This window comes from Rhyacophila brunnea, unplaced genomic scaffold (assembly GCF_057557595.1).
Source record: "Rhyacophila brunnea isolate RB1 unplaced genomic scaffold, BYU_Rbru_1.0 scaffold_1, whole genome shotgun sequence".
NCBI classification, from domain to species: domain Eukaryota; kingdom Metazoa; phylum Arthropoda; class Insecta; order Trichoptera; family Rhyacophilidae; genus Rhyacophila; species Rhyacophila brunnea.
The window spans coordinates 5,145,387-5,169,113 of NW_028232751.1; the positions used below are offsets into that span (position 1 = coordinate 5,145,387).

Sequence of the window (23,727 nt, forward strand, 5' to 3'; positions counted from 1 at the left end):
CAGCGTGCTCACTAGGGATGTGAATCAATATTTATATTAACTCGGTAACACTATTTAGAATATAAAATTATTTAGATTGATTACATTCGTAAGCATTTAGTATAAAAATGTTATTATATACAAATTATATTCCCAAGTAAAATTATGATCGAATATTGTATAGTAATAATATGAGAGACTTAAGGTGTTGAAGCTATTTTTTTAAAATAATATTGTAAAGAGAGAATAATTAATACAATAATCAAAATCTAATTGTGTAATATTACGCAATCGTTTTAATACATACAGCTTCCAACAGTGAAATAAGGTTACAATACATTGACAAAAATAATCGTCAATATTATAAAAATCGATTACACACAATTAACTGGGTCATAACCATTTTATCAATATACCTTGTGTCACTAGTAGACACCAAGTAGACGAACCTGGTGATAAAAGATCTTTTTGTTAGGTTTAAGATTACACTAAACCATTTTCTTGTGTATCGTCTGTCGCTGGAAATTGTAAGAAATGTGGAATATAGCCCAAAATTATAATCTCATGACGCAGCGGTCACGCCGTTTTGAATACTTTGAGTAATTTAAATTTGATTAGAAGACTTCTAATTATCAAATGTTGTGATTTGCTCTGATCACTCTGTTTGATTTAGGCGAGTCATAAGTGAGCAAGACACCTCCTTCTCAATCTGATCACCGTCTCTTAGATGTCTCTTCACTCAATTTGAAAGAGTTAAATAAGAAGTCAATAATTATTATTATTATATTCTCTAGCAGTGTTTCTCAACCAGTGGTCCGCAAGGATTTTCTGTTGGTCTACGAATTTTCGGCGCTAAAATTCCTATGCTAAAAATTAAAATAAAATCTTCAAACCCGTGCACCTGCAAGTGCACTGTGTTTTTGTGATTAAAAGAGATTAATGGTTTTTCATGACGAAATCAACCGCGATCAAACATTATTATACGTTACTATATAAATAGCACTTTTAATTTCTACGTTAGCAGTCCGTTTCTTCTTTTTTCAGTGATCCGCAGGTGTAAAAAGGTTGAGTCTGTATATGTACCTAGTCTATCGTACTTTTCTGTTGCAACATTACAATATCTAACTAGGTACGTGACCTAAATCCTAAGAATTGTTTGTAACTAATGTGCATTATGGTGGTAGCTGTCGGCTAGAATACATTTTATTATATTCTAGTCGACATGTCATTGCAACTACTTATATAAACCCTCCTGCTCTTTCGCAGGCATCTCAATGCCCCCTTCACTTATTACATCTTTCGTTTTTATTATTATACGTATATAATAGGTACCTATATGCCCGTATCTCGTATTTTCGTCCTTTCAGAATAAATGGGTTCCTATGATTTTACGACCAGAATATCGAAGCCGAAGTGTATCTGCCACCTACCAATACTTATTTATCATCATCAACTAGGTATGATACACTGCTGAAGACCTATCCTAATTCCTTTTACTATCTTCTCTAGTTGTTCGCTGCCACGTAATCTGACAAAATTGGTGAGTTCGTTGATCCAACAGGTATTTTTGTATCCCTGCGATCATTTAATTCTCACCAACTATCTACCACTGTATTACTGCATTTATACTAACTGCGGTTGTTCAATCGCCGAGCAACATGTCCATCACATTGCCATTACTTCAATTCGGCAACCTCTGTTACATCACATACTCGAGTTTATCTCATTATGTATTGGATTCTATTATGGTTTATAGAATCCAATATACATGGAACATGTACATTTCCGTGCCGTGTTGTGCTACTCGTGGTTTTTCGATCTCTCTTATAATCTACTTATGGATTACCTAATTTATATCATCTTCTAATCTTATTCATTAATATTATTAACATACTTTTTTTGTTAGCGATAGTAAAAAATAATTGGAATGCAATTCCTAAAGGATATAAATGAATATTCGAATCGATTCGAAAATCATTCATACTAGCGTTACATAGGTTATCAGTGCATTCGTGGATCGTGCCCATCCCTACAACATTCAACATGGCGGCATGTCGTCAGTGCTGTGCTGTGTCGAGGTGAGTTAATTTGTAATAATGTATTACTTTTAACTGACGGAGGACTCCAATTTCAGTTCAGATGTCTTAAAAATAGTTAATTCAGTGGTTTGGTGTATGTCATACGATATCATAATCATTTTATTGTGATCTACAATATCGTTTGGTTTCGGCTGACATCGTTACTTTACTATTTGCGGCTGCATTAACGCAAGCTTTGCCGCTGTTGTTTTAGTATCCTTTGTCTTATATTAGACAGCATTTAAGTGACCTAAAACCAATAATAAATTATCGACATTCGAACCATTACGGTATTTCATAGATTAAAGGCAATTTTCGATCGAAATCAATAGTGAGTGCTCTGACGGCTGTCGTGCACATTCATTTGTTTTCGTTGTGTTGATTTGCGTGGTTAATTATTTTTCGATCCGTAACAGTAGTGATCTGATTGAATATCTCTTACTCACACAATCATTTCTTTTTTTTCCAGCTTGTGTAAGTGAAAATGTTGGTAAAATAGGTTAGTCAAAGTAACAGAAGAAAAGACAATACTGCCAGGCTCTCGCAACACAAGCTGTCAACTCAGCAAGCATTGAAGACATCTGAGAACTTAAAAATAATTGAAATAATCACTTTTTCCTAAAAAAAATAATACGAAATGTGTAACTTTTATAATTATTACCAGCCTTTATCTGAATAAATTGTTCTTTCATAAAAATAAATTGATTGTAAATAGTGAAGTGAATTATAATAATATATAATTTTCTGTGAAGATTTACGTCTCCGACTTAAGTGAAAACGCAAGCGATTAATAGAAAATATTATGCATAATAGGTTATTTAATGAATTGTATATATTAACCGTTCTGTGATATATGCTACTGCACTTACGACTTTTTTATAAGAATTTAATATTTATAAAAAGAAATCGCGCGATTGTAAAATAATAAGGAACCATGTCAAGCAATTCTCAGTGGAAATCTTTTCAACCTTCGCTCCTACCATCTGCTCATCTTCAGGACATCCTAGAATTACAAAACACTTCCATTCAATCTAAGCATACTTTTAGAAATGGTGAGTCAACATTTTAACTGTTTTTTTTAAGCGACATAATATTCACAGATTGCAGCGACACGGTCAGGAAATTGCAATAAAATCTCTCACGTTCACACACAGTCATTAATTTCACAAACTAACACGTAAAACTATGCAAGATTCTAGAGCACTCCTGTGCATTGTCTAACAAGAACCAAATTTAATTTGACAGATGCCAAAACAATTGAATTTTGTATCCAAGCATAGACAATATTCATAATTGATATACAAATTTAAAATTTTCAAGTACCTAACCTGTTTGGATTATTTCAGATTATTTTACTGTTCGTATGAATAGTTTCATTATAGAAAAGATTACTTTCATTAATAAAACAAATCATTACCTAACTTTTCTGCACCAGGGGTTGGCCTTTCAGGGTCAATGAAACATATTATCTCATTATTGTCTACTTTACAGGTGAGTCTAAACAAAGGTTAATTTCCATTCCTCTGACAAACAAAACAGTGTTTTCAGGAAATACGTATTGAACGTAATATTTGTATCTGTTATTTATATTATTTTATGTCCAATACATACATAACTCAAAATCGCAAAAAAAATGAGATGTGTCTTTGACCATAAGGGACCGAAGACATCCTTTTAATCAAAGAGTCTCAAAAGCATAGCCTTACTATAATATGACTGCGGATGTCTTAGCGGTGATCTGTGAAACTATAAATCCCCTTCTTTTTCGCGCACATGTCTATGCCCCCGACCCCCGTTTCCATCCCTTATACTACATACAGCACTATAAAATCACAACCACGACACAGTTTGTTGTAGAATAGCAATGTGTATTATTGATTATAAGTTATAGCATATTGTATAATATAATGTTTGAGACCTTCCGGCCCAATATCTTTGTATCAAAGTTAAGTTTGTGGCATGTGTCCATCCTGTGAGCACCTCCTGATGGCACACCTGTTGTGCCCTCATTAATTGGCCATTCAATATAATTAGCATGTTATTTAAATGCGGTAATTAAATATTAATTAAATGCTCCGTGGTCAACAAGTTAAAAATATCATGACTTCCGGCACTTGCAACAAAATTCAATATCTGATCTGGTATCTCAAGTCGTCGCAACTGACACAGTGCACTATTGCCTCCTTTTACTGTGAGTAACATTCGCTCTTAACCATACAGACTCCCTTTCGACACAATTAGAGCTGCGTTCCCATTAATACACACAAACATGTCACAATGATAATTTTTATTATGATAGACAGACAGCATTGCATAAAGTGCATGTTAAATTAATCCTTACTGTATTGTTGCAATCTGTGTGCTATTTCGCTTTATTAGTGTATTATCTTTGTGTGCAATTCTTTCAATTTAATACAATAATTTGTCAGTCTTATTTAGTGATGGTATAGAAATGCGTCTGCACCATTTTGTGGTCACATCTGATTAAACTATTTTTTTTTTTTAATGAGATATGATAAAGATTTGTTATTTTTCAGGAAGTTTTAGTGGGGACTATCCTAGTTCTCCGCGTGACTCCTTTGGAAATACTGCCAGTGGGAATCGGTTTGGCAATATTGCAACCGATTCCTGTACAACTACCGAGACAATAGGCATGTACAGTGCTACCTCTAATACTTCCAATTCATCTCAACAATATGAACCGGCAATCCACCCTAATAGGGAAACTGGCATTATCGAAAAACTCTTGGTGGGTATAATTCAGTATGAGTATTTACATTTATGATCAAATTTTTATTAAATTGGTATTGTTGAATATCGACCTTTGTGTAAATTTTTTACATCCAAAACAAATCTGATTTACAAACCTCGAAAATACCAGAAGACATTTTATATACATTTTATATTGGTCTTTGTGTAATATTTGAATTTCAAAAGTTCTTTGAAAACAAAAATTAGACAGTTTTTTTTAATGTCTTCTGGAAAAAGGTTTACTTTGGATTTACAATGACATGAGGCATCTGATAACAAAAATTGAACTCCAAAATTCAATATTAGTGAGAAATTACCTTTTTGTGCGTCAGACATAACTAGTTAGTTTTAACTTTAGTTTCATTTTTTATATTGTAATTTATTTTTTTAAACTAGAATAATATGCATATTTCTATTTGCTGATTAACCTTTAGAACTCCTATATCGAGTTCACTTGACATCGCATTGCTTACGTGTACTATGTGATAATAGTAATAAATAAAACAAACATTGCTTTGTCTAAGGGCGCAGTAATTAAGTCAGCCTTAATAAAATAATTCTTATGTGTGCAGCGGTTCCCATTATCCTTTATTTGTAAACAATACCCAATCTAGCTGCATCCTGTCTGTGTTCCCGTAAACATCAGCTAGTGATAAAACTAGTAAATTATCAAGAATAATTATTTCGAGCTATGGTTTGTGTTATGTGATAAAAAAGACAAAAACTTATTATTTCAAACAATATTGTGTGTTATCTAGATTCGTAATATTTTCGATTGAACTATTTTATTTCTTAGTTTTACATAATTAATGCTATAAAAACAAAGATGTCCCGAATGGCAAGAAGAATTCCCACAACCAATGGATGACTTTGAAAGCAGTGAAGATGAATATACGTCTCAGGTTGAAAATGAATTCGATTTATTGGAAAACGATACTGTTGTTACTGCAATTTCTGAGCCAGAACTTTTACCCAGACAGACCGATTCTGAGGAAGAAATTTTTCATAAAAGAAGAACGTGAATAATTACTTGTAAGTAACGAGAAAAATGCTGATAATGTTCAATTGCCCAATGAAGTATCATGGTCGAATGTCACCGAGGATGACAATTATCGTCACGTCATCAACTTTTCAGTTGGTCAAAATGTTACAGGATCACAAATACCATCAACTTTTACTATTTCACCTCAGCTTTTTTGAATTGTTTTTTTTATTCAGACACTGATAAGAAAAATTGTGATGGAAATCAATGCATAAGTTTTCCATTTGTAATGAGAAGGAGAAGAAAAATGTGAATGAAATAGAAATGTGAGCGTTTCTCGGAGTAATGATAAATATGGGCATTGTCCTTCTACCAGCTTTCGAGTCCTATTGGCCTCAAACATTTCATTTCAGGAAAATATTTTCCTGTACATACTAACGTGTTTTCACGAAACGATTTCACCGGACAGCCGAATGCCAAGGACAAGGACAGAAAGAGTCAGTAACTTTCTTGACTATCTCAATACCAAATTTATGGAGCATAATATACCTCAGGAAAATATGTCTATATATATATATATATATATATGTTGATGAGTCTACAATGGCTGTCAAGGGGAAAATAAACTTCCTCATTTACAATCCGACAATACCAACAAAATGGGGTCTTCGAGTTTATGTTTTAGCGGATTTCCATAGCAGTTACATGTACTCATTTGCACCATGTTACGGTAAAATCACCACGGATGGGCTGATAAGACCAGACCTCTTTTACAAGCAGGATTGTGATGCATCTCTAAAAAAAATTATAATATTCAATTCCAGATACCACAGGGTATCATATCTTTACAGACAAATTCTATATGAATCCAATTTTCGCCGCGGAACTTCTCACAAATAAGTGTTTCCTGACTAGTACAATAATGACCAATCGAAAAGGATTACCAGAACAAATTAAGAAACCAAAATTAGCTATTGGACAGAAAATTGCATATATGAAAGGAAATGCATTAGTATTAGGTTGGCGTGACAAAAGGGTTGTCACTATGTTCAGCGCAAAGCATACTTGTGTTTCGCAATCTGCAAGAACAAGAGCGAGAACCGGGCTTCAAGGTGTCAGTCAGAAAAACATAAATAAACCAAATGTATATTTCGGGAACAACAAACAAAAACAATTTTTTTATCAATGAAAACAGTTTTATTGTTTTCAAAATATTCTCCATGATAATTTATACACTTTTCCATGCGTTTAAACCAATCTGAAAAGCATTATGCCACTTTGCATAAGGTAACTCCAAAACATGGTTTTTGAATGCATTAACCGCCTCATACCGACCCATACGGTCAACTGATGTTTACTTTCGGGCTCATACGTATAGATCCAAGATTTGTCACCTGTAACAATCGTATAAACGTTTTTTGAAGCACCTCAATCGTATTTTTTGAGCATTTCTTTGCCCCAATCGACACGTGCCTTTTTTGTGTGATTGTCAAATTATGTGGGATCCAACGCGAACATATCTTCTTCACGTCTAAATGTTCATGCAAGATCGTATACACGCTGGTGTTACTAATGCCCAGGGATGCCTCAATCTCACAGTATGTCACATGACGATCTTGCATTATCAATTCACGCACAGCATCGATGTTTTCTGAAGAAACAACTAATTTTGGACGATCTTCACGTGGCTTGTCTGTGAGCGAACGACAGCCGCGATAAAATTCGCTAAACCAGCAATATACCGTTGTTTTTGATGGTGCTTCATCGCCATATAAAGCACTGAGTTCAGTGATGCACTGTTCCTGCGATAATCCACGTCGAAAGTTGTGAAAAATAGTCGCACGAAAATTTTCACGAGTTAATTCCATTTTTTGGCCGAGATAAATTTTTCAAACGAATTTTAAAAAAACAAAAAACGTCCATTTGTTGAAACGTTCTGAGTACTTTTGCCGTTAAAAATGTCAAACTTCAAAATATAGAAGTCAAATTGCACCTAGCAACACCAGTGTTGCCAATTCCCGAAATATAAACGGCTACCTATGTATTAATATGGGTGGAGTGGATGTTACTGACAAATACGTGACATCGTATTGCTTCATGCGCAAGACGTTAAAATGGTCGAGAAAACTATTTTTCTGCAGCTTGGGAACCTCAGTAGTTAATTTGTATATATCGTACAAGGAATACGCCAAAAAGCAAACCTAAAACGATAATCCTATAGAAAATTTAGAGAAGAATTACTAACGAATATAATTGGAGCCTTCCCATGCACCTAAACCATAACTAGGGTGACTTTCTAGAGGTGACACTGACAAGCACTTGAATGGATGCAGCCATTTCACATTTTCCCAAAAAAAAACATAAAGGAATGTATGGTATTTTCCAACATGAAGGTTTCAGGAGGAAGAAAAGAGACTTGTGAGATGAAACCTGGCTTTTTCACCCAGGGAAATGTTTTAAAAAATGTCGCTTTGAAATGTTTTAAATAGTACTCACACATTTTTTTATTTGATACCTTACAACTTGGCAATCATGAAATAATTATAAAATATGTTCTTAATTAATTATATGATGTATACTGCCCATTTAATTCACTAAAGTACCAATATTAAAAAAATCTCTAAATTGATTAAGGATACTAAGTGTTTTTTAAGGATTGCAAAGGTAAATTAACCCTAAGGTAATGTACCAGGGAGGAGTTTTTCAGTGAGGCAAATTTTCTTGAATGGCTTTGGATTCCTGGCTTTCCCTATGACTAGGGATTCCAATCCCGGGATCCCGAATCCCGGGATCCCGAATCCCGAGATCCCGGGATCCCGAGCTATTTTCGATACCTATGAATCCCGGGATTGGTAAACATAATCCCGAAGCTTTCGGGATTGATTTTTTTTATTATTTTTTATGAAAAATAAAATAAAAACGAAAATATAACAGAAAAAAAACTTTTAATAACAAATCTACATTAGAATTAAACTGAGTTTGAATGAAGTTTGATTTATACCCATGTGTAAGTTGCCGATTCATTTTATTTTTTCATATAAATTAATAAAAATGAGAAAGATTGAAAAAAAACAATGTTTTGCACTTTTAACAAAGTAATTCCACCATGATCTCATACGTTTTATGGTAGTTTCATATTTGGCTGACTAATTAGATATATGAAGCGGAAAGGCCATAAATACACCATGATTATTTGCTTAACTATTTAAAATCTCGCTAATCCATTCATTAAGTCTTTACTATCTGAAACAGCAATCTCATATTAAATTCACATTATTATTTATATTGCAATATTATTTACTCCATTAAACTTCTGTATTTCCAAGATTGAACGTAGATATACAATATTAACAATAAATGTCTTAAATAGTATAAATTATACTAGATTTATTTATGACCGATTTTATCAATGTTATTTGTAAATATAATTTTTTTTATATTAAAAATGGAAAAAATGCCAATCCCGGGACCAGTCCCGGGATCCCGGGATTGTCAAATTGTAATCCCGAAATCCCGGGATCAGAATTTTGGCTCGGGATTGGATTCCCTACCTATGACCAAAAGCTTCAGTTTATGTGTCCCGGTTGCATTGGAGCACGGCATAATTGTGATGCAGTCCTTGGGCACTTTCCTCCCTGGTACATTACCTTAGGGTTAATTAACCTTTGCAATCCTTAAAAAACACTTAGTATCCTTAATCAATTTAGAGATTTTTATAATATTGGTACTTTAGTGAATTAAATGGGCAGTATACATCCTGTAATTAATTAAGAACATATTTTATAATTATTTCATGATTGCTAAGTTGTACGGTATCAAATAAAAAAAATGTCAACAACTATTTAAAACATTTCAAAGTATTATATTGACTGACTCACATACTTAATACAAAACATAGTTCAAAATACTTATTGATAATTTATCAGTTTTATCACCAGTAGATGTTTATAATATGAACACAGACTGGGTATTGTTTACAGATAAAGGATAATGGGAATCACTGCACACATAACATAACAAGCATTTTATTATGGCATTATAAAGCCATGTTTGTCTTATTGATTGCTATTATAATAATAATGTTATCTTATACCACGAAAACACCCTGTGCAATACTAATAAAATAAATGTTACTTGAAAGAGTCTAGACTTTAAATAATCGAAAATTCATTTTTTTTTTAGGTATATACATATTTGAATAATTATTAAAACAAAAGTATCGAAAAACCATATTTTGTAATTTATAATATTTTGCCCATCTCTATTGCAAATGTCATCAGTGTTTACAATTTCAAAGCTATGTTCTGTGGAAATACAAAATAAATTTAAGTTTTAAAATTATAGAAGCTGCCGAGATTGCTTCATACTATGAAACCACATTTTTTAAAATGTCTGCTTCATACAGTTTTATTTGACAAATCAGTATTTTGTAGCCATGTAGCCACAAGCAAAACTACTTTTTGGTACTTAGCGCCTTATTTAATACATGTATTCATATATATTATAATTAATATATTAACATAATGATTGTTTTTTTGTTTCTAAATAGCATTCATATGGGTTTATACAGTGTTGTGAGAGGCAAGCAAGGCTGTTCTTTCATTTCTCCCAATTCAGCGGAAACATAGAACATCTGAAAATCGGTGATCCTGTCGAATTCGAAATGACATATGACCGAAGGACTGGTAAACCCATCGCATCCACTGTGACTAAGATCGCTCCCGAAGTGGTGAGTATTCGCATCAACTCTATATTTTCATCATGTCGTGTCAAATACATTCATTAAAATCAATAACATTTTGACTACCTTGGAACTCAAAGAAATATATTTTTAGGTGCTAAGCGAAGCCAGAGTTACTGGTACTGTAACAACGGAATTGAGAGGAGAAGGTGTTGGTGATACCACAGGCCGCATTTCATATGAAAACCGTGGAGAGTGTTTCTTCTTGCCTTATACTAAGGATGATGTAGAAGGAAATGTAACTCTCCGTTCTGGTGATGCTGTTAGCTTCCAGATCGCTACCAATCAACGGTATGAATATATCAATATCATATTGTCAATGACATAGTATGAATGATGGAATAGAGCAGCATTTTCCAAATGGGTCAGTGATGTAAAATTATGTGTTCCAAAGGAGGGGGTTTATCTTCTATGACAATACTGAAATTAATAGACACATAATAATGTGTATTAATAATGTAATGTAAATAAATAATGTAACGAAGATGATCTGTAATGTCTTTGCAATTTTGTTCTTCAAATCCAAGTTCTCCAGAAATGCTTTACTCAATGTCCACTAAAGGCAGTGTGCCATGGTGTGGAGGTCGCGTGAGCTCTATGCATATTGGTGTGCAAATTAGAGCCCCGGCGCCCTACACAATTAATACACCACATTGCTTCCAGAGGCCTGTGCGCCTAAGTATTTGAGGAGTTTAAATTGTTCATTCATTAATTTAAATAAATACCCTATTTCGTCACCATTCAGGCAAAAGTCACCAACCCTGAAAATGGCAGTTTTGAGTTGAGTATGTCACCCGAAGCGTAAAATTATGTTCTTTAAGATGCAAAAGTCACCACGGTACATTAGTTAGTAAAATGTTGCTTAAATCCGAATTATTTGTTTTCCACTAAATGACTTTCGATAACATCTTAACAAGCAAAAGTCATTATAGGTGAATAGACATTATTGACTCTATAAAAAAAAATCCTTCATTATAAATATACAAGCAAAAGTCACTATACTATGGATGGTGAGTTTTATTGATTTGTCATTTGAAAACTGTCTATTGTTTCGATTGTGGATTGTTTTGTGATTAATTGTTGTTATTTTACTAGATACCGTAATGCTTTGCAAGATTTGTAATATTGATTTGTCGGACAGGAGTTCTGTTATCATCCATTACTCGAAATATCACAGTGCATCAAGTGTTTTTGAGATTGTTGTAACGTGTTGTACCGGTTAATGACAATGATCAGGAAACCGATGACCAGCTAGGTCCCAGACGATATTGATGGAGAAACAGAAGGTAGTCACTATGACATTGTTATTATTTACCTGTTATGAATACTACTCAATTCATGTTATTCAAAAAATTAAATATTTAAAAATAATGAGACATTTTTTTGACCACATAGTTTTGTTTTCAGAATGCGAGCAACATACCAACAAAAGAAGTCAGTGGCGCAAATCAGATCCTTCTACTCGGACTCGCAACGTTGTAAAATATCTTAGGAATTCTGGAAAAAACCTATGAAACAAAAAAATGGCCGTTTATTGCCAAAACTCCCAAAACAGCTAGCTGCACTAAATGCATATTTAATTGCTCTATGAAGTTTACTGAAGAACAAAGAGTATTAATATGCTCTGAATACTGGAGTCTGGGTGACTATTGTCGTCAAAAGGATTTTATACTGAAGAACACAAAGACTTGAAATTAAATACAGAATGGTGAAGCCACCTTTCAAGAAACGATCGAATGCGAAGCAATACTATTTTTTAAGGATGGCAGAGAAGAAAGGGTTTGCCGAGACTTATTTTTAATAACATTATGTCTCAGTAATGGCCCTGTTAACAAAGCTTACGAAAAAGCAAATGAATTTAATATATTTAACACCGAAGATAGAGTGGTAAGCATGTTCCAGGAAACAAGATGCCCAACAGCATGGAAAAACTTATCAAGCAACACATTGAAAAATTTCTTGTTACAGAGTCACATTACGTGAGACAATCAACGAGCCGGCAATATTTAGACTGTAAATTGTCAATATCAAAACATTTTGCACTGTTTACAGATTATTGCAAAGGAAAGGATGTCATACCTCTAAGCATCGCATCTTGCAAAAGGATATTTTGCAAGGATTATAATGACTCCTTTTTTAGACCGAGAAAAGACCAGTATGGTCTCTGCACAAAATATAACGCAATGAAGGACGGCGACGAGAAGAAACAGTTGGAGCAAAACTACACCGAACATAAAACAAGGAGAGAAGCCAACACCGACAAAGTTATGGACAAAGAATGGGCAACTCGAGAAAACACTTTTGCAACAACTTTGACTTGCAGATTGTTTTACAGATTCCAAGTAGCGATGTATCATCTCTGTATTACAGCAGAAAACTCTTGGCCTTTTTGATGTACGTGGTGCAGAACTCGGACAATATTGAAGTATTGGAGCAAAAGTTTTTAGAATCCGGACATTTAATGTTGGAATGTGACAGTATGCACAGTGCCATTGCGAAACAAGAGATTCATGAGCATGTATACGATGCATGACTGGATAAACATTTTTTCATCTGCTCAATTTAATCGCAATAAGAAAACTGAGACACCGTATACCACAAAAGAACTAAAATACAGCGATTTTTATGATTTGGGTCTCCTGTCCAAACAACTATTAAAAAACAAAACCAGGAACACGGCTGGACAAAAAGTTAACTGGTTGAAGGTGAAATGCTTCAGATTTGAAAAAATAGTCGTTCAATTATATAATATCGATATGGCCATTCCGGCGAATATTTACAAATTAATATTGCTCTTCGGAATCCTCCTGAAACCTTTCCGAATGAATTGTCAAAGGCGTATAAGCCTCTATCAATAAGTTCACAAAAGCATAAAGATTTAACCTTACGTTACGAATCCGTACGCAGTTACAAAGCCTTACGTTACGAATCCCGACTTAGTACAACAGTGCGCGTTGTGATTTCAAGCATATCAATAAATCGTAATAAATGTCAGTCAAACATACACAAATAGAGTAGTAAAAAATCGGAGTCAAGTTCAAAAATGAACCTATGAACCTGATTATGTGACTAAAAATAAACATTTGTTTCCTAAATCTGATAAGAAATCACGAACAAGATTTCTTCATTGAAAAAATGCTGGCTTACTCGAGCGACGCCACGACAGTTACGAAATGGTGCTGGACTAATGCGTCGATGACAGATGATAAACAGTTCAGTATTCTTATAGTCTACCGGCTACCCAAACCACTTCATAAATTTGGACAAATATGTCATACATACACATAATGAATAATAATATGGTTTATGACTTTTATGAGCATTTTTGTCGAGTGTGTTGAAAAAATATCAGTCGTAAATAGCTCATTTTTATAGCATCCAGGACATCTCAAACTGTGAAACTTTTGTTTGAACTCGCATACACATTATGTGTGAGCACTGCAGGCTGAGTATAAATAAATCATCCTTGAGAACTTACTGGCTATTTGAGAGTGACGTACTTACCACCAGTGCCTGGTTTGTACCTACCATTGACCCCAAACTTAATGGAATCGAATGACACATAGTTTATATAACAAAATGGTTTATTTTTCGAATACCTATTACAATCCGTAAAATATTAAATTTCGAACACTTTTTGCACTTCTAAATGCTTTATAGTCAACACAATTTTATTTTCAATTGTTTTTTTTATTATATTACTTCAATAACCTGGTACTAGAATAATCTCTTATTTTATTATAATGACGTGATAGTAAGTAACTCGAGTTATTTTCGACTATAAATATAAGAAGAATTCTACATAAAAAAAATTGTACTCATGAATCAAACTGTTTTGAATTGTATTACGAAAAAAATAATTCTCAAGTGTGTGCCTCACGCCAGCAGACGATGATTCGCCGCGCAGTGTATAAAAACGCAGTAGCGCGGGACCTGGTGTTTGCGTAATACGACAATTTCCGCATTTATGCGGGAACGGGCGTCTGAGTGTTCGTATCTTTTCTTGATAAATGGCTGATAACTAGAGTTATTAAATAATTTTTGTCTGTTTTACCTAATACTATAACCAGAAAATAGTATTTAAAAATGTTAATCAATGATAAACAAAGAGAAATATTAAATCGCGGACTCCTAGGTATATTTAAATGTTACCTTGTTCAAATTATTTTCCGAAACTATTAACTCGCGGATAATATGCAGCTAGACGGATAGGCAGATAGACGAATGAATGCAATCTCCAAAAGCATTCCTTTTGTAAAAATGTTTTGTAAATTCACTTTGATCAATGTAATTTTCGAATATTCTTACGTTTACGCACCAATTTTTCAATCACTGAAAAACAGTAATCGCGATATAACATATATCGCGAACTCGTATCGTTACAAACATGTCAGTCAAATGTCTTCGGCGCACATGCACTAAAAAGCGATAAGACACTATATACCCGGCAAATTTGAATTGGCCCAATGACTGATATTTTTTTTATCCAAGACACGCTCCCGAAAAATATTTATTTAAATTAGATAGAACCAAAGTTTAGGCTATCCATACACAGATGTCAGGAGAAGGATGATTTCTGAATAAATTAAATCAATATTCGAATTATTCGCGCCTGGCCGAAAGCAGTACTAGGCAAACGAAAATTGAAATGATTTTAGTCAGCTGACGCGCGGGTGACTCGCGCGTATAGTTGCCGCGTTAGAAAGGTTAATGGTATTATGTGAAAAAGGTGTGATACCAAAAGAATTCCACCACTGGTACCAATCTCTGCCAAGCTCAACCAGCGTTATTGATAGGAATGCAGAACCTGATGTGGGAATTGATACAGAGGAGGAGTAGTTTTTAATTATTATTTGTTAATCTTTCTTTACTTTCATTATGTTATTACTAAATTTTCTTAACTTTCATTGGTTTGTTATTAGCATTAGATTTCATTCGAGAAAACACTTAATTCATTTACTTTAGGTATTTATATCTTAAAACATAAAAAATAAACATGTTACAAGACTATTTCATTCAATAAAATTTATTATTTACCAAATTATCTTTATTATTACTAATATCACTACCTTTCACTATCCTTCTTTTGGCCAATATTGTTCAGATTATTAACAAGCAGAAGTCACCAAACCATAATTGAGCTACCTTGCCTCATTCAAAACCTTCCAGATGTTTTAATTAGCATCAAAAAGTAAAAGTACCTTAAAGAAATTATTAAGAAGACATGATAAAATAATGTAATGTAGATAAAACCTTAAAAACTGATTTTTCCTTCATCTCCAAACTTTCAAATGGCGATATCTCAAAATTATGTTTTTAGGGTTGGTGACTTTTGCCTGAACGGTGACGATTTAATCTTGTGACTATGTGACCAAGATAAAGCATTGTTTATTTCTTCAATATAGCATTGTACACGATATGTAAATTGTTGATTTTCCATGCCAACTTATGATTCTACCATTTATTGAGTGGTGTAATAATTTTGTCTCTCAGAATTTATTATTTCGGAATGCAAAATAGTTAATATGTTTTGTATTATATTTTCAGTGGAAATCTTGGTGCTTGCCATGTTCGTCTGGAAAACCCTGCCCATCCGGTAAAATACCACGGGGTTGTGTGCTCTATGAAAGAATCGTTTGGATTTATTGAGAGAGCTGATGTTGTGAAAGAAATTTTCTTTCACTTCTCTGAAGCAAAAACAAAGGAGGAATTGAATCTTGGTGATGATGTGGAATTCATTATACAGACTAGGAATGTAAGTAGTCTGCTATCATCAATACTGACTGTTTATAACTCTGGTATGGTAGTCATTATACTTTCCTTCCATGATTTGTCTTTTACCTACTGAATTAGTAATCATGTATTTTTTTGATTCAGGGTAAAGAAGTAGCGTGTAATATCACCCGTCTTCCCAGTGGCTCAGTTGTTTTTGAAGATGTCTGTTCAGAAATTACTAAAGGGCAAGTCCTGAAACCCCTCGAGAGAGGAAACAATGCCAGGCATCAGAATGATCCGTTACCAGGACGTATTCGATACAGAGCTCCTGATCATTCAGAAGTGGACGTGAGTAAACTCTTTTGCATAAATAGGATTTGACATAATATATCAATATCTTGTGTGAAATTAATTCAGAATGGGTTTATTATATTCGCAGGTGCCGTTCGGAGACAAAGATCAGATGGGTGAATTTACTCTGCGACATGGCGATTGGGTTCAATTCCAGGTAGTCAAATCTCATTGCAACCATTCAGAGTAACAGCCATGGGCACATTCCTGTTCCACAAAAACCTTTAGTTACCTAATTTCGAAATCGTGCAGTTTAAAAATCTTGTCATATTTATTAATTTCTGGAGATAGTTTGGAAAAGCATAATGTTTTTGATTCAGCAATGTGCAATTTACATTTAGGAAAATAGACATTGAACTTTGTTTGCGATCTACAATTGTGTTTATAAATTTTTCTTTTAGGTGGCCACAGATAGGCGTGATCAACTCCGAAGAGCGACTAACATTTCATTATTAGACGCATCCTTCCTGATGTCTGGTGAGCGCCGAGAAAAGGGAGTTGTTTCTACGCTTAAGGATGGTTTTGGTTTCATACGCTGCGAAGACCGCGAGCCACACTTATTCTTCCACTTCACAGAAGTGTTGCTTATGGGCCAAGTTCTCAACATTGGAGATGAAGTAATAATCTGTTCCATCAATACTGGACTGTTCCATTAAGCATTAATTTATTTTTTGTTATTTATTCTAGTTGTTATAATTTTTTTTGTGTTTTTGTATCTAATATAATGTGAGTTAAGAGATTGAATATGAAATTAAGCAATTGAAAACAATATTAATATCACATAAGTAATATGTTTTTGGGGTGCAAAAATTAATTCATACCATAATAGCAACGCACTACAAAAATACCTAAGTAAGGATAGGGTTTCAGATACCATAAGAGGAAAAATCAAGAAAAGGAGTTAGGGTTATCCACATAAATATATGGATTAGCTATTATTGCCTTTTATTTTAATTAAAATAAACATTGCGTCTTTCATTTTATTTTTTGTCGCATTTGTACATTGTTATCAAAAAAGGGAGACAAAAATCTTATGAAATAGAAATTAGTTCACACATGCAAATACAGTTATAAAGTCAGGCGTTATGTTTTCCTTTGGAACGAGTGTGTATACATAATGTAATGTAATAAGTATACAATGGCTGGTAGGTTTGTTTGTAAACTTTCTGCATTTATTGCAAGCAATAACAAATTATATCAACAGCCAGAGTTTTTAAATGAAATAGGTTAATAATATTCTTAGTTTCATTGTTGTTTATTTTGAATTATGGGATTTTGTATTATTATTTATCAGGCGAAAATTTATTTTAATAACTGTTTGTATTGACAGGGTTTACTTACTGTAGGAAATATTCAAATAAACTATATTCATAAGTTTTTTTGTTGATAAATTTATGACTTTATAAAAACTTGTGGAAAGTTGATATTATGTCGATAAATGTCTAACAAATTTTATTGTTTTCAATCAATACCTTTTTTTATAATGGTCGATCTCTTTCGCAGGTTGAATTCACTTTAGACCCAGTGACCAGTTTTTCCAATCTGCGCCCATCAGCCATTCGCATCAAGCATCTGCCTCCTGGCTCTGTTCAGTTTGAGACGTTGGTGCAACAAACTGTATCTGGTGTTATATCTAAAGAACTAACTCACCGTGTCTCTAGTCCTACCAAACCACAGCAGGTAAAACAATAAAATTTTATGTAATTATTCATTCTATCAGCATTATTTTTAGGGACCAAGAGCATCTTAACTCTAAAGAGCGATCCAAGGAAGATAAACTAATGAAAAAAGAAAACATGTACTCTGATTTATTAAATATATTTAATAGAGTTTTCTAATAACCTGAAATGAGGTAAACACAACTTAAACAATTGCTGGACAAATCTAATGATTTGGTGATACCTTAATGATGTGTCCGAAAGCTGTACCTGAAGTGTCCTGGAGGCTGCTGGAATTACGGAATAGTCATATCCAATGTAACATACAGAATCGAGAAATGAAATTACCTCAGAGAGGCCTCATCCAGCATTGGATAGACCAGGCTGACGATGATGACTGATTTTTCATGATAGTTCTCATTTTTTTCAGGAGCAACAAAATGGACTGATTAGTTACCAGCAAAACGGCCTCAAAAAGACCATCACATTTTTCGGAAAAGACGTTGTTGGTAAAATCCACCTTCGCACAGGAGACAAAGTGACGTTTGATATTTGGCAGGTAAATAATAAATTATCACATCAATTCATTAATAAATGGTTGCATGTTCCCATATAACTATAAATAACTGATTCATATTCATTTGATGTCTCATCTATAACCATCTTGAATTCTTTCCGAAGTATATTTCATCCAATGCAATGAATGACCCAATTATTAGTCTTCCTCAAAAAAATCTGTTAATATAAGCTCCGCGTAAGCCTATGTGTAGCGCAATCGGTATTTACTTTTCGTCATGTTGGATTTTACGGTCTTTTTTATTTTATATCTTTGTTATTTTAGCGGTTGGCAACATTTTATTTAATAAATTGAAAAAACGTTTTCGGGATACTAAATTTGGTTACTAGCGTTGGACTATCACACCATGGGTCCCAGGTTCGAATCTCGGGTCTGGCAAGTACGCATATTGTTTTTCAATTTGTGTGTGAGTCAGGGTATGGACCTAATAGGTTGAGCAAGTGGCTGACATCCATTTCTCGTAAAAAACAAAATCTGTTAATACAAACCTCTACTCTGTGGAGGCCCACATGATTCTATTAGGATCGGACATGGTCGAAAAAAAAAATTATTATGATGAAGAATATCATTTATGATGCTAAATAATTTTCTTTAAGTTCGCATAAATATTTGCAAACCAATATAATATCATCTCTTATTGAGATTACAGGACCCTCACTGAACATTATTTGTAGTAGAATTAGTAATAAATCATCTGTTCCCTCATCAAAGGTGACTGCGTTCTCTCCTACCAAAGTGTATGTATATCCATAGAATTACATTTATATTAACAGAATTGCTTATGAGGAATGGTTGTTGGTGATTCACCCGACCCAGTGAGTACTTACACATTATACTCTGAATCAAACACATTTTATAAAGCTTCATTGACAAGCACTTGTGGGCTATTTATTGCATCTTAGATAAAATAACTTATTTTTTTTAGATTAAGCGGTCCAAGGAGCTTATCGGTATGGGAGTTGCCCTTCAACAAACTGTAAGCAACGGAAATGGAACCAACAATGGATCTCGAACGATGCTGCAGGGATTTATTGCAGCTTTAAAGGATGGCTTTGGATTTATTGAGACTAAGGATCATGACAAGGAAGTGTTCTTTCACTTTAGGTAATTTAACAAACCAGTATACTTCCATGACCCTATATCATGATCACATAATAAGTATTTGCTAATGTATACAACTGTGATAAATTTGTTTGCTTATATATATTTTATATTTAGCTATACGCCTACCTATGTATATCGCGCAGGGCGAATTAAATTGTGAATGTTGTATTTTCTAGGAAATGTCCAAACATTCTCTAGGTGTAATAATGTATTTAGATTTTCAAAAAACTCCCTTCATTCAAAATTCACACAACTGGAATTTTAAAAAAAATGCTGAAATAAAATCAATAGTTCAAAAATTCAATTCAACAGTAGTAAGTATGAACATCTAAACATATTGTGGATATTTACTTTCTGCTACTATGGAAAAAGGGGTAAACTTTCAATTCTAATTCCAATAAAAACTTAAATTTTATATAAGAACAATCGTGGTTTTATAATTCGACTATGATTTTGACAATAAAAAGATTAATCTTGTGCAGAATAAATATACATTGACAAAAGTGTATTTTCTATTATTGCAATTTGTTCGATTTACTTAGTATGGAGGGAGTCATAAATTATTTTGTTTTCAATTCTAATTATAGGTACTATACATGAATATTTCATTGGATTTATTTTAGTGAAAATTTCGTTACATGTGTATATTTCAAATTAAGTCTCTTCACATTCACATTATTCCTATAAATATATAAATAGCTAATTTTTGGTATATGTATGTAGTAAAATTTCTGTTTTCCTTGTACTATGCGATTTGCAGTATCTATTAATGTGTTTATTTAGCTGTTTTTTGTAGATATGATAATTGACACCATTATATCTGTGCTATGTGTATAAAATGATAATATGTAAGTAAGTATATTATATAAAAAAATATGTGTTTAATTTTAATTGCTGAGCGTAAACATGATACTTGTAAGTTCATTAGGTGTGATCTCTATTAAAAAAATGTGTGTATCAATTGATTATGTAGAGTTTTTGCGTTAGCTGTATATCCATGATAGCGAACATTATAACAGAAACGTATCTTTTGAAACCTTTATTGTAGGATTTTATTATATTTTCTTTTTGTATGAATAAAGTCATTTCAAAGCTTTTGTTTTAAAATATTAAACATTTGTAATACTATATAATATGGGAAGTTATTGATTATCAAGAATAGAGACCTCACAAACTACTTGAATTATCTGTGCTGTAGACTAGGGATTCCAATCCCGGGATCCCGAGCTATTTTCGATACCTTTGAATCCCGGGATTGGTAAACATAATCTCGGGATTTCGGGATTGATTTTTTATCAATTTTTATGGAAAATAAAATAAAACCTAAAATATAACAGAAAAAATACTTTTAATAACAAATAACTAAATTAGAAATAAACTGAGTTTGAATGAAGTTTGATTTATACCCATATGTAAGTTGCCGATTCATTTTATTTTTTCACATAAATCAATAAAAATGAGAAAGACTGGAAAAAAACAATTCTTCGCACTTTTAACAAAGTAATTCCACCATGATCTCATAAGTTTTACGGCAGTTTCATATTTGGCGGATTAATTAGATTTATGAAGCGGAAAGGCCATATACCACGATTTGCTTTACTATTTTAAATCTAGCTAACCCATTAATTAAGTCTTTAGTACCAGAAACAGCAATCTCATATTAAATTCACATTATTATTTATATTACAATATTATTTACTCCATTATACTGATGTATTTTCAAGATTGTACAATTGACATAATTAACAATAATAATTACAAGATAAAAATAACTTTTTACATACAATGATTTTAAATTTTCTGTTGAATTATTATACTAAATATGATCAAACTTGTACTTGATATGAATGAAATAAAAAAACAAACAAACAAATATAAAATACTTACTGAAATGTCATTTTGACATTTCATTTTGATTTCCATAGTAACGCACGTATATATTAATAATTTAGTTGCTAGGACCACCGCCTTAGTAACCAATAATAGTCTTTAACTTAATACGGATTTTTCTGAAATAACTTTCTATACAAAACAGGATTAATTGAAAATGAATTCGATTCTGCTTAAAGATGGCTAAAAGCATTAAAAGAATACATTGGCATCGTGTTCTGATATATTCTAAAAGTTTCAAATGTCTAGCTAGCCGGGTAGTTAGTTAAAAAGCGATTGCAAGTTTTGTACCGGACAAACAACCACCGGACAAATAAGAATACGAGCTAATGAAAACATTGTATAAAAATGTCTTAAATAGTATAAATTATACTAGATTTATTTTTGACCGATTTTATTAATGTTATTTGTAAAAATAAAAAAAAAGTATTAACTATGGAAAAAATTCCAATCCCGGGACCAGTCCCGGGATCCCGGGATTATCAAATTGTAATCCCGAAATCCCGGGATCAGAATTTTGGCTCGGGATTGGATTCTTTACTGTAGACTGTAGAGTGAGTGGTAACAACATCGTTATCCTGACAGTCCACTAACTAGTGTTAAGAATGGTGTCAGTTCACATCTGTCTTGGTTTGGTTCTTTATTGCTGTAATTCTGTTTATTTTCTAGTAATTTTGAAGGCAGTATCGATGTTCTCGAATTGGGAAGAGATGTAGAATACATTGTGGGAAGACAGGGTAATTCATCGGGAGGATGCTGCAGCGCTGAACTTGTTCGTGTACTGCCCAAGGGTTCCATCCCTGTTGCGAGAGCTACTGACAACCAGCTACAGGGCAATGTAACTAGGGCATTGAGGGCATTAAACCCGGATCAACAACAATACTCAGGTATGTTACAGTAGTGTTTTTATCACACTCAGTAACTATTTTTAGTGATTGCTTATGAAGTAAAAACTAATCCTTGTTTGTGGCTGTGAATGATTGCAGGTATCATCGAAGCGCCCGGAGGTATCTCTTATGAATATGGCATTATGGGACTTGCGTGCAAGCGTGAACTTTTACGCATCGGAGACTCAGTCACGTTTCAAGTTGACACTCTTAATCGTGCAACAAGCATCGTGCCGATTCGCAAAAAGAGACGGTCAACAGTGGACTCCATAAAAGGTAAATATATATCAAAATACCCGTTTACATGGTTCACTTTTGACCATCATCCGGAGGAATCATCCGCAGTAACACGTGTAAACGCACATTCATCAACGAATCATCGAAAGTGATCATCCGGAATCAAAAGTGAATGAAGTTGAACTTGTTCTACTTAGTATCATTTTTTGATCACTGAGGATGATTCCGCGCACACGCTACACATGCGCACTGTGCCCCTGAGTACTGTCATATTATTTTCATAGGTACGTAAACTGTCATTTTGAATAAATGAAAACAAACCGGTTAAATAGATGTTCCTGCAGTCCACATCATATTTGATAGTACATACTGATTGTAATAAACAAAGCGTTGTTTTGTGGTTCTTGGTTGCTGTTTCTCATTTTGGAACGAATCGAGTATTTCACTTTCGGTGACACGTATAAACAAAAAGTGAATGTCTGAATCTAATTCCCTGTGGAGGATCATCCGCAGTGACTCGTACTATATATATTAACATATTGATTTTTTTAGATAACTTAAATTTCGATGTTTCACTTTGTTGTTTTGACTTTCAGGAGCTTTTGGCTTTTTGACATTTGAAATAGAAGAAGGCAAGAAACTGATTTTCTACATGTCGGAAGTCCGCGGACCCTCAAATATTTTGCAACCTGGAGATACAGTAGAATTCATCTTAATTACAAACCAAAGAAACGGGAAATCCCTTGCATGCAATGTCACTAAAGTCAGGTATGTCTA

The 23,727-nt window shown here is 33.3% G+C and overlaps 1 protein-coding gene across 1 annotated transcript in view; it reads left to right on the forward strand.

The window, feature by feature from the left end:
- Positions 1-2,010: 2,010 nt before the first annotated feature.
- Positions 2,011-23,727, forward strand: part of Unr (cold shock domain-containing Unr) — a 32,275-nt gene continuing 10,558 nt past the window's right edge. Inside the window, exons 1-15 of the mRNA XM_085940763.1 lie at positions 2,011-2,057; positions 2,527-3,109; positions 4,595-4,806; positions 10,340-10,519; positions 10,626-10,822; positions 16,079-16,286; positions 16,409-16,594; positions 16,686-16,754; positions 16,999-17,214; positions 18,101-18,277; positions 18,686-18,814; positions 19,758-19,936; positions 22,496-22,713; positions 22,813-22,989; positions 23,547-23,718. Of these exons, the coding sequence (XP_085796889.1) occupies positions 2,992-3,109; positions 4,595-4,806; positions 10,340-10,519; positions 10,626-10,822; positions 16,079-16,286; positions 16,409-16,594; positions 16,686-16,754; positions 16,999-17,214; positions 18,101-18,277; positions 18,686-18,814; positions 19,758-19,936; positions 22,496-22,713; positions 22,813-22,989; positions 23,547-23,718 (2,438 nt within the window). The 5' untranslated portion in view covers positions 2,011-2,057; positions 2,527-2,991. The remainder of the gene's footprint in view (positions 2,058-2,526; positions 3,110-4,594; positions 4,807-10,339; positions 10,520-10,625; positions 10,823-16,078; positions 16,287-16,408; positions 16,595-16,685; positions 16,755-16,998; positions 17,215-18,100; positions 18,278-18,685; positions 18,815-19,757; positions 19,937-22,495; positions 22,714-22,812; positions 22,990-23,546; positions 23,719-23,727) is intronic.